This window comes from Camelina sativa, chromosome 3 (assembly GCF_000633955.1).
Source record: "Camelina sativa cultivar DH55 chromosome 3, Cs, whole genome shotgun sequence".
NCBI lineage: Eukaryota > Viridiplantae > Streptophyta > Magnoliopsida > Brassicales > Brassicaceae > Camelina > Camelina sativa.
This window is the reverse complement of record NC_025687.1, coordinates 16,304,343-16,316,304: the sequence shown is the minus strand read 5'-3', so window position 1 is coordinate 16,316,304 and position 11,962 is coordinate 16,304,343. Positions and strand designations below refer to the sequence as shown.

The window sequence follows — 11,962 nt, the reverse complement described above, 5'->3', positions numbered from 1 at the left end:
ATTCTCGACTCAGTGTCGGAATCATCGGACTCAATTGAATCTCCATCTGACTCAAGTGACTCTCCATCTGAAAACGAAGACCCCAAATGGTTAAACCTGTTGTTAGTCATGACATGTCTTACCTCACGTTCACTAAGAGCATGTTCATGTGAGCCTGCTATTTCAGTAACTGTTTCAACTGAGTAAACAGCCTCAGTTACAATTCCAGCTTCAACAATTGTATGACAATCTGCCACCTCGGTGCTTTCCTCTATGACTTGGATTGGGCTAGCCTCAACTGCTAGAGCTGTACCGAGTTGGATTTTGGTGGTTGTGGTAATGGGAGCAACTGGAGGCTCAGATGGAAGAGTGATTAGTGATACCAAAGCAGAGAGACTAGAAATACTTACAATAGTAGGAGCGGTGACATCTTTTCAAACCAGCTGAGTAACTTTTTCATTCGGCAGATGGGGGTGCAAACAGCGGGAGGCCTTATGCCCTAATTGTCCACAATCTCCACAAACCGCTGGGATCCAAGCATACTCAACATTCACCATAGAAATGTTACCCCTTTTGTCAGCTGCAGCAATCCTAGGAGGGAAAGCTTTACTCAGCTCCACTTCCACCAATATCTTGGCCTCACCCATTAAGGAAGGGTCAAGTCTTGATTTATACGTAGCCATAGGGGCACCTAACCCTGATGCAATATGACTAATTCCTGGAATTGAGTACAACCTGTGTGGTATATTTTTGAGTGTTACCCAGACAAGAATAGTTGATATCTCTAGGAGATCAAATGTTTCTGCATCAGACAAAGGAGCAACAAACATAAGACAATCATCAACATGCCATATTCCTCTTTGGAAAACCCAAGCTCTGGTTGAAGCATCTGGGATATGGAAGAGAAATCTTGAACCATCTAACTTGCGCATAAAGATCTTACACTTTCTACCCCAAATTCTATTTAACACTGCATGAATCAATCCATTAGGAGGAGGACTACATCTATAGAACTGACCTAAAACATATTCCTTCTGATTCTCAATACCTTGCAACAAGACATGACTCGGAATTGTTACTTTTGGAGTACCGTCTTCCATATACTCCGGTGAGGTAGCTCTGTAAAGATTTCTTGCTGCCGGATCCATTTTAGCAGCCCAAGGAAACGTTAGATTATCTTCCTGTGATGATTCAGGAAGATTTTTCCTCGGTCCAGAGATTGTTACTCCATTCGCAGCTTGTTGCGAGGTGGATGAAGAGGTATACTTTAGCTTCTTCGCCCAAGCTCTTTTCAAAGGTGGAGAAACCAAATCCTTAGGGGCATTGGGTTTGTTAGATGCATCAACAACAACCTCCACGGGTTCAGATGAAAGCTTGCTTGAAGACACCGGTTCAGGCTCGGCGTTAAGTGGTAATGATGGAATCTTCGGAGGAGGTTGACTTACGGCATCGTGAGAAGAGCAGTGGTATCTTCCGGCGAGACACCATCCACCACTTTGGATATCGATGCCACCGGAGTAGTAGAATGAACAGAGACCAGCGATTTCTCAACGGCCGTGGGAAGGAGAGACTTCGCCGGCGGTGAAGAAGAAGAGTCGGGAGCAGAGGATATGGTGATTTGGTTTGCAACCTCGTTCTTCAACGCCGACCAACGATGCTTGCTAGGCCATCGTGGATCTGGAACTGAAGATTCTAAGCAAGCAAGGAGAGGCGATGAAGATCTCCGGTTGAGACTTGACGGAGGAAGCTACTAACCAGAATTTTCTTCAATTTTGGATCCCAGATCCATGTCGAATAAACCACCGATTAATACTCAAAGTTGGTTTAATGGCTAGCTAGAGATGGAACAAAACCGAATATGGTGTTCGTGAGTGACGACGCGCCGGAGCAACGCCGACCTGAGGAAACACAATCCAAAGCTCTCTCTCTTTTTCTCTCTCTATCTGTTTTGTATTACCGAATAGAACAGAACATGTCACTCTTCTCTCTATACGTACATATATCTTTGTCATCTCTCTATACGTACATATATCTTTGTCATCTCTCATTTCTTTTTTTCTTTCTATTCTTTCGTATTTTGCAATAAATTTTTATTGAACAAACTGTTTTGATTTCACAAACTCAGTTAAAACACCGATATTAAGACAATAAAAATTCATAAATTAATAAATAACGAAAATATTCTTAGTGCATAATAACATTCTATTCCATTTTTAAAAAATATATTTCTTTAGTTTTAAATTACATAAACTCAACTATAATTATAAATATATGAACGATTTATAAAATATATCCTTTTATTATCAACATTTAAATAGGTTGATGTGGGTTGCATTTTGCATATGGTGTATTTTTTAGAGTATAATTTTTTTTTGTGCATTTAATTTGGTCGTTAGAGTTGTTTATATTTTATCTCTTACGGTTAGCGTTTAACATGTTTGTTTGGGTTGCTTATATTGTATCCCTTAGGGTATAGCGTTTTTTGTTATGCGTTTAATTTAAGAGAAATACCCTAAAATAGCACTAAAACAAGTTTTATGAACAACTATAACACACATTCTAAAAATTTCTAAAAATAACACTATTTAACACATTAAAATATTTAAAATTAATTTTTAGAATTTTTGTTTTTAGGTTTGGGTTCTCAATTTCACATTTAGGGTATAATTTGGAGGGGTAGGGTTTAGTATTTTTTTAATTTGGAATTTAATTTTGAAAGATTAATTTTGAAATATAGTACTATTTATCGAATTTTAGAGATGTTGTGTTAAATTTGGAAAAAAACTTCTTGTGGTGCTATTTTTGAGAATCTCCCTTAATTTAAATCTTATCTATTTTTTTGTTATGCGTTAAATTTCATCTTTTAAGTTGTCTATTTGAGTGTACATCGTATTTTTTGTGTTTAAATCTTTTCTAGTTTTTTTGTGTGTGTTCAAGTTTCTATTCCATACCATTTTATTTTTTCTATACTATTTCATTTATTGTATTTCTTTTGTTTAACATTTCATTTAAAATACATTAGTTCACATTTAAATTTTTATACACTGCTTTTACATATATATTTGAGTTTGATTCTTGGAGATCATATATATAATAGTCCTAGAATCTTAGTATAACTTGTTTTTATTATAAACACTATTCATCATTTCAAGTTTTCAACATCCAATTTCAAAAATTCAAGTTATGTTGAGTGGAGAAAACAAATTCTAACTTGTTATGATAAATTTCAAAATATTTGTTATTTTCGTTAAAAAGCTATATGATAATAGAATTAAAAGGGGTATGAGTTATTTAGTTAGATAAATAAAAAAATAAAAAAAAATCATTTTATACTGCAACATTTCTATTGAAATAGGATCATCTTCAAACCATTATCTCTACCAAGGAGATGATGATCATTATCACTACCAAGGAGATGATAGTGATAATTTTGATGCCTATTTAGAAAACATTTATGATGTTTCGCATATTATTCCGGAACCAAACCAGCCAAACGAAAGGATTTTTATCGAGCGAAACCGGGAAAAAGGCCACAATAATCTTTGGAATGATTATTTTAGTGACACTCCAACATTTCCAGAATATTTATTCCGGCGACGGTTTCGCATGCACAAGGCATTGTTCATGCGAATTGTGCAACGTCTCTCTACCGAAATCGAATATTTCCGCCAAACCCAGGATGCAACCGGACGGGCTGGTCTTTCACTCATACAAAAATGTACTACAGCAATTCGTCAATTGGCATATGGTAGTTCGTCTGACAGTGTTGACGAGTATGTACGAATTGGTGCTTCGACAGCTCGAAAATGTTTGCACGAGTTTACCGCTGGCATCATCCAAATGTTTGGAGATGAATACCTAAGACGTCCTACACCGCAGGACCTAGAAAGACTACTCTATCATAATGAACAGCGTGGATTTCCAGGGATGATTGGTAGCATTGACTGTATGCATTGGGGGTGGAAGAATTGTCCCACAGCTTGGAAAGACATGTATTCACGATCAACCGAAAAACCTACAATTGTGTTGGAAGCGGTAGCTTCGTATGACCTCTGGATATGGCATGCCTTTTTTGGAGCTCCAGGTACTATGAACGATCTTAATATTCTTGATCGATCTAATGTTTTTGATGACATAATAACCGGTAAAGCTCCCGAAGTCAACTACGTTGTCAACGGAAGGGAGTACAATTTGGCGTACTATCTTACTAATGGTATTTATCCAAATTGGGCCACTTTTATTCAATCTATCCGACTTCCACAAGGTATGAAAAATTCTCTCTTTTCTAAAAAACAAGAAGCTGTGCGGAAAGATGTTGAGCGTGCCTTTGGAGTCTTGCAAGCTAGATTCGCCGTTATTAAAAATCCGTCTCGCTTATGGAATAAATACAAAATGGCAAATGTTATAAGATCATGCATAATACTCCATAATATGATTGTCGAAGATGAACGACATACATACAATTACAGAAACATTGTTTCTGAATTTCAACATGGAGAACATGTGGATCAAACATATACCGTTGGTGCTGCCGGTGTGGGTTCAAATATCAGCACTACGATTACTTGTCAAACAAGACTTCGGGATAAACAAGCCCATGACCAACTAAAACATGATTTGATTGAGCATATTTGGAGTAACTTTAGACATCTTCCAGATAATGAAGATTAATTTTCAAATTTCTATGACTTGAATAAAATGTTTGTTTTTCTTTTGATATTTTCTGTTTTATGTTTTCTATTTTTAATGTCTTAATTGTATGTTTTTGTTTTTCAACTTTAAATAATTAATATTTAAACTTTAAAAATATTATTATTTTATTCGAGAGACCAAATACAAATAAACACCCATGCTCATACTAAAAATAAAAACCTTTCAAAATAATATAATTATAATTGGGAGACCAAAAACATAGGACAACCAATGCCCATGCTCTTACCATTACCCATGTCTTGTCTTTTTACACTAAGCAATGGTTATTCTCTTCGTTCTTTTAGTTAGTTGGCTATATTCTTTATTGATTTTTTTTTGTTTTGGCTATTGTGCAAATTCGCACAAAAGATTATACACAAAGAAGTAAACCACAAGATAAATAATACTAGTACTTCAGGTCTCATATTGCAAACTTTTTAGTATAATTTTACTGAGTTTTTAATATGATCTTGTTGCGTTGATAACAAGAAAAATACAAGTACTTATATATATGTAATGTAAAAAAGAAACGAATCTAGAGAGGAGGAGTAAAGAAAAAAGAAAAGGGAATGTAAAAGCAATCAAACGAAAGCTTCACATGGACGATTCATTCACTGATTGAATTGAAAAAACCTCAGAATTTTTTTTATCAAGTAAGGTTACTTTTTGGGGGAAACTGACAAAGGTTTTGATAAATGAATGAATCGGCTCTGATATTTTCTCTCATCTGACTTTGCGTGGCGTTTGCACCGGCATAGGTCGGTCGGTTCTATTATTTAATTTTCTTCTACCAGAAAAGTTAGATATTTTTATGTATTTTCTCTTTATATAATTATTTTTTGTCCGAAGAAAGATATTTTATTTGCTAGTCCATAAATAAAAATATTGTTTTAGAGATAGATTATATTAGTTGATGATATATTTTTTTTGTGTGTGTTATATTATATTATTACATTCGGATAATCGGATTATAAATTTAGTGTTGACTGTTGAGTCCATAGGCAAAGAACATATTCTTGGATTAGCCTTCTTTGGTGTAGTTGTCGCTTTTTGCTAACTTTACAGCTTTCACGTTTGGTTCAACTCACAACTTTTTGATTTAATACTCATATACTTCTTCTAACGGTAAGTTTTTTTCGTGGCATTAAACAAACCCAACAACAACAACAACAAAAATGCCTTTAAAACATAATCTGTTTACGAGAACGGATTAAAGTCTAAGACCTTCTCCATATAGGAGGTTGTAAGAGAGGTTTTAAAAGGGGTTTTATGTAAAAATAGGAAAAAAAATAAATCAGAATGAAAAAAAAAGATAGAAGAGCAACTCTTATATAGTATATTCGTTTTCATATAAAAGGTGTTGACGTGTCAGCGTGTGATTGGGTAAAGAGTTTTATTGAGAACAAAATTTTTTTTTGGCCCGATGTGTTCTTTCTCTTCCTCTCTCTCTCGCTCTCTGTTGCGAACCTCTCAATCCGAGGAGATTGAATCGGTCGAAATCATTGGAGATGGAATCAGACGAGATTAGAATCAGAGAGTTCTTGAGGTTCTTATGTGTTCAGGGTTCAGGGTTTCTTCTAATCAAGGGTTTTGAAACAGCGATTAGTTGTAACCAGTTTCGTTTCTGAAATCTGAGAGTTCTTGAGGCTCTTATGTGTTGGGATTACAGTGTGATACGAGATTTTTCGTAATCTGGCTTCGACTATGTGTATATATATCCTAATCATTCAGCTTTAGGTGGAAGGTGTTTATGCAGAACTCGTTTAGATCACCTTTAGCTTACTGCAGATTGATCTTGTTTCGCAATGGTTGATTACTAAGTGAACCTTGTTTAGTTTCGAAAACCACCAGCTAGATTGAGTGCTTCTTCTTGTTTAGTCTAAAACCTTGTTATAATTGGGTTTTTAGTTTGGTGCTGCTAAAAGGTCTGGAATGAATTTGTGATGATGCTAGGGGAAATGGGGAGAGAGAAGAGTCCTGGTTTGAAGATCCTCTGGGTCTAGACTATCGGCACTGCAGCTAGTATGATACTCTTTTCTGTCATTCTAATTACCAGAGTTTTGTTTACCAGTTCCTATATTCTCTATGGATAGATCATAGGTATGTATAGTGTGTAATAGTGACTGGTCTTTTACTTGTTTTCAGTATTGGTGACCAGTGTTGTCCGCAAGAGAATGCAGGACATGCAAACCATGATGAACCAGAACCAGGAACAAGCACTAAAACAAAACCAGAATGCAAGTGCAGGTGATTCTTCCGCCTTAACGGATGAAACAATTTTGCCTGAGTCAGATCGAGAGACTGCGAAAGAACTTAAATAAAGAAGAGCTTGGTTCTGTTTTTTTTTTATTCTTCTTTTCGTACTCTTCGTTTACTATGAACAGGATGAGACAAATGGTTTGTGTTTTCTGTGTTTGAATGAGTGTTCTTTTGTTAGTTACCTTGAGAATATAAACCAACACCAAAAGGTCTGTTTGTTTTGTTTTAGTTAAGACAGTTTCGTTGGTTTGCTTGAGGTTCTTGTTCACCAATCTAGGAGGGATATCCAGAACATTTGTATTTACCATAAGCGATCCCAAGACCTCCTTGTCCACCAAGATCATCAATGGTGGAGGGAACCCCTGTTTTTGACGATACCCTTCATCAACTGCAGTTAGCTCTGGTTCCCGATCATCTAGTTTCTATACTTTGCATCATTACCATTATCATATTCCTCAAATGGCTTCTAAATCATTGACTGTTGTTGCAGGAGATAGCCAGACGCAGGGAAGAGTTGGAACAATTGCCCCTGGAGCATCAGAATAGAGATGATGACGTGTGAATGTGATCACAAGTATAGCTTCATTGGATGGAGTTTCTTTTTGTATTAAACGATTGTGTGAGCTCTCTGTTTTCATCCTTCCACTTGGATAATAACAGCAGATTCTTTTGTTTTTTTGTTTGTTGAAATCGAAGCTTTGATATTTTATCTTATAAGAGACAAGAACTACTGAATATGAATTTCGACATGTTGATGCAAATTACTTGCAGTATATAGAAAATTGATTGTCAATATAAAAAAAATGTAGCTAATTGATGAATGTTACATCTTTCTAAAGGCCAAAGAGGAAGCGAAGCTAAAATGAAATTGTAATTTTATGGTTAGTTTGAGTAATCACATTAGATTGGCGATAATTGTAATTTTATGGTTAATTTGAATCAGACAAATAATAATCGCATTAGATTGGCGATATTCATCTTCATTACATTACAAACAATATCATGTTTTTGGCTTCTTATCCATCACATTTGAACTTGTGACTAAGAAGTTTTCTTTTTCGTCTGAGTTACTCTCATCATCAGAAGAATACCATTAGAACAAGAAGCATCAGTTATATGTTTAAAAATTAATTAAATGTAATATTTTCAATTTTTATAAAATTTTAAATGTTTACACATTTATACAACTTCTATTATATTTAAAATTTTTAAATTTTAAAAACAATATTTCAAAAATAAGAGACCCAAAATTAGAACCTACTACTGAAGGAAAAAATTTTAACGAAGAGATCATGAGTTCTTATATTCAAAACAATCCACAATTAATTTATAAAAAAAATCAAACAGTGTTTAAGATACTCCTTATAAGTTTATCCCCAACTCAGAGTTCTAAGGGGTGTTTTAGTGCCAAGAAAAAAAACATCAAATTAAACAAAAAATTGCAAGAGAGCCTCTTATATTAGAGACTCGTTTATGGGCTAAAAGGCGGTATGTGTCAAGTGCTCATTGGCTGAACAAAAAATAGAAGAAAGAAAAAAAATTGTTTCGACAGAACCCATTTTTTTCTTTGTTTCATCTCTCTCTCTCAGTCTCTCTCTCGCAGTTTCTCTCTCGATCAAAGTCTATTGATAAAAGGAAGGAGAATGTCCTGTTTATGCTATGGAATCAAAGGCGATTGGGTCGGAGGAGATCCGAATCGGAGAGGATTTAATCTGGGGAGGCGAAATTTTAGGTAAATTTCTTTGGATTTTGTTGGTAAATTTCTTTGGATTTTGTTGGTAAATTTCTTTGGATTTTGTTGGTAAATTTGGGTTTAGGGTTGGTTGTTCGAAATTTTAGGGTTCTTGCTATATGATTGTGGCTTCAGCTCTATTATGTAATCGTTTTGGTGTTTGTATTAGGTTCCTTAATTGGGTTTAGTTTGTTCTATTATGTAATCGGCTTCAGCTCCCTATGTTATGTAATTGGCTTCTCTTTTGTTTGTTGATCTTGTGTATGTGGTTTGGTGTTTGTAATCGGCTTCAGCTCTATGAAATTTTGGCCATGTTTATAAAGCAAGAGAGAAACGGGTTAGTGTGTCTCTTTTTACAATCAATGTTTGAGTTATTCACATAAAGATTTGTTGGAGATGTTGTTGATTTGATGTCTTTCTTCTTGCTGTGTTGTGAGAATTTTAGGTGTTGTGTTCTTGTTGTGTTGTGAGAATTTTAGGTGTTGTGTTGTGTTGTGTTGTGTTGTGTTGTGATGTCTTTCAACTTGGCTAATCAGGTGTTGTGTTGTGAGAATTTTAGGTGTTGTGTTGTGTTGTGTTGTCTTTCAACTTGGCTAATGTGAGAATTTTAACTTGAAGTCTTGCTTTGTTGTTGTCGTTGATAGTTTCGTTTGTGACACTTAAACACAAATGCTAGGTAGGTAGTTGTAATAGTTAAACACTTATTGTGAATGGTTTAGTGAATCGTTTTATAATATGGTTTTGTTCTTATAACATGGCTCTGTTCTTATAACGTGGTTCTATTCTTATAACATGGTTCTGTTCTGTTTTTAATTTTTATCTCATGTGTTGTTTGCTTATCCCTCAGCAGGTTTACGTTCTGCTCTTACATTGAACCTTCTGTGCTTTGTGTTTTTCCTTCCCGTGAACACGTTTTGTGTTTTTCTTTTCACAATTGTTGTTCAATAAACTTGTATATGTAGCAAACTAGAATCGGCTACTCTTGATTGTAAGCACTCTCATATATCTTTTATTTCACTTGTTGTCCAATTCACTTTCTGTCTTATCAAACACTCTATATCTTTTATTTCACTTTTCTTCTAAAATGGCATCTTCTTCACACAATAATTTTGATGACACCATTGATGAATGCTTAAATCAACTTTGTGACCAAATTTCGAATCAAGTTTGACAATCTCTTCTTACTCCACATGTTCAACATTAACAACCACCCAAACCAATTTGGTTTGGTTGAAAATATTTGGGCAAAATTTGGAGAATACAATTAAGCATTTTTTTTTTTTTTTTTTTATGAATTTTACATCTCTTTTATTATGTTTTAATGTTTCCTATGTTATGAAATACAATAATCTTAGAAACATAGATATCAAATGCAATAATTTCATATTCTTATTTAATTTTTTTTTATTTTCAAAAAAATAAATAAATTAAGAGACTCAAAACAAAAACTCACCATTAGGGAGAAACTTTTAATTAACAAACCCAAACTTCTTAATATATCTGAAATTAACTCCAATCTCCAAATCTCCAATCTCCCACATCATCCTTCACACCATTACATCAATATATCTGAAAGTCACATATACCATATCAAGTTTATAGAGATCATTAGGAAAATCTTAACATAAGATGATCAAACTTAATTCTTCTTCACTTCTGATGCAGCTTCTTTATCTTTCTCTGCATTTTCTTCTTCTTCTTCAATCTTCTCCCCTACCTTTGACTCTTCTGTAGTCTCCTCCTCCATATCACTACCACCTTCTGTAATAAAACATCTCATCACTAAACCAAACCTAATCCTCAAATGTACTTAATTAATACAAAAACTTCTTCAATTTTTCAAAACAGCATTAAACTAAGATCCGATACACGTCCAAATCCTTACCTCCATTTCCAATGCCATCAGTGTCTCCCATGTTGAGACTCTAAAAAATAAATAAAACGACAATACATTAGTTTCCTTATCGATAAATGGAAGAAATTAATGGTTAATCTTTCATGCAATATCATTGGCCTTACATTGAAATCAAAATCTCCAAAGTCCATATCATCAGCTCCTCCTGGCAAATAATTAAAGAGTCAGCTTAGTTAAGACAAGTACAATTAAGCTCTTTAAGGGTTAAGTAAGCATTCTTATACCTTTATCTTCATCTTCATCAACCCATTTATCCCAATCAACTTTCAAGTACACTGGAGTTTTCCCTTCTTGCTTAATCAATCTGTCCCACCATTTGCTCTCAGCTTTCTTCACCATGTAACATATACACCTCGAGCTTACACTCGCCTTGCTCTCCTACCAATCATCCCAAAATCACAATCTCCAAAAGATCCAAAACTGAATACAAGAACACATACAAACAAACAAATTCGATCTTTGTACTTACATTCACATCAACACTTTCAAACAGATCAATGTCCACCTCGTATGGTGTCTTGGTAGGTTCACTCGTAGCAGAGAAAAAGAACTTGCCGTGAGGCTCAAGCTTCACCTTAACATCTTCAGCATCCGGCAATTCCACGGTTATGTAAACCTTATCAGATCTTTGCGCCCACTTCACCGTTGGATGTCTACTGAAAATTTCGAAAGCATATCAAAACCAAAAAAAAAAACTCACCAAACTCATTTACAAATCAAAACGACTTCATGATCAAAATAGTGCAATTTCGTAGCAGCAAAATTAATCACAAAAGATATAAAAAAGATACCTCATTTGTCAACAGAGAAACAGAGTACAAAACTTTACAAATTTTTCTGGAGAATACAAATGTGTTGTATAAAAAAATATATACAGACCAAAGAAAGCTCTCTCTAGACACTTCTGTTGTGTTCTAGTCAATTAATTGCAGAAACAAAATGCAAAATCTATTGCGCATTTACAGAAGGAAAAGAAAGGCCCAGTTTTGATAGGCCCATATTGGTATTAAAAGCGCGTGAATCTCACGCTTTCTGCGATCAGACACTTATCCGACGTGTCGTTTCACAAAATCCAAACCTTCCTCTCCACGCAAAAAAGCCCCAATTAAATTAAATGAAAAACTTAACAAAAAAAATACGTCTCTTCTTCTTTCTTCTTCTTTCATTTGGTACAAAAAAAATCTGAACTTTTTAGGGTTTTTTGTTTTTTTGTTTAATTCTCTGTAATAGGAAGAGGGAGAGACGAAGTGATGGATTTGACGGCTGAGAACGGAGGTTTAGCTCCAGGTTTTAGGTTTCATCCGACGGATGAGGAGCTTGTAGTGTATTATCTCAAGAGAAAGATCCGCCGGAAAAAACTCAAGTCGAAGCAATCGGAGAGACTG

At 34.7% G+C, this 11,962-nt stretch overlaps 2 protein-coding genes, 1 long non-coding RNA gene and 2 pseudogenes across 8 annotated transcripts in view; 3 read left to right on the top strand and 2 right to left on the bottom strand.

Annotated features, from left to right (window-relative positions):
• LOC104777293 overlaps positions 1-1,979 on the bottom strand; it is a 5,456-nt gene extending 3,477 nt beyond the window's left edge. The window contains exons 1-2 of one of the 3 annotated variants that reach the window (XM_010501508.2): positions 390-1,979; positions 1-67 (exon numbers count right to left, since the gene is read on the bottom strand). In XM_010501508.2, coding sequence (XP_010499810.1) covers positions 414-1,127 — 714 coding nt within the window. In that variant the 5' untranslated portion in view covers positions 1,128-1,979 and the 3' untranslated portion in view covers positions 1-67; positions 390-413. Of the gene's footprint in view, positions 68-121 lie in introns of those variants that run through there. The other 2 variants (XM_010501510.2, XR_766251.2) reach the window with 2 other exon arrangements.
• Positions 5,872-7,689, top strand: LOC104777292 (annotated as a pseudogene).
• On the top strand, positions 8,516-9,728 carry LOC109132272. Of its 2 annotated transcripts, XR_002037522.1 has the most exons (3): positions 8,516-8,662; positions 8,956-8,999; positions 9,513-9,728. It is a non-coding gene; the product is annotated as an uncharacterized LOC109132272 (long non-coding RNA). The 2 variants fall into 2 exon arrangements; XR_002037521.1 differs by lacking the exon at positions 8,956-8,999 and having other exon boundaries at positions 9,510-9,728.
• On the bottom strand, positions 10,130-11,465 carry LOC104777290 (uncharacterized protein OsI_027940-like). Of its 3 annotated transcripts, none has more exons than XM_010501504.2 (6): positions 11,369-11,465; positions 11,047-11,233; positions 10,802-10,955; positions 10,682-10,722; positions 10,548-10,587; positions 10,130-10,423 (listed from the first exon to the last, which is right to left on the bottom strand). In XM_010501504.2, the coding sequence occupies exons 1-6, from the start codon at positions 11,371-11,373 to the stop codon at positions 10,302-10,304; spliced, it is 549 nt and encodes a 182-aa protein (XP_010499806.1). In that variant the 5' UTR covers positions 11,374-11,465; the 3' UTR covers positions 10,130-10,301. The 3 variants fall into 3 exon arrangements, with proteins under 3 accessions (XP_010499806.1, XP_019099345.1, XP_010499807.1); XM_019243800.1 differs by having other exon boundaries at positions 10,130-10,420; XM_010501505.2 differs by having other exon boundaries at positions 11,047-11,230; positions 11,369-11,419.
• Positions 11,725-11,962, top strand: part of LOC104779039 — a 1,849-nt pseudogene continuing 1,611 nt past the window's right edge.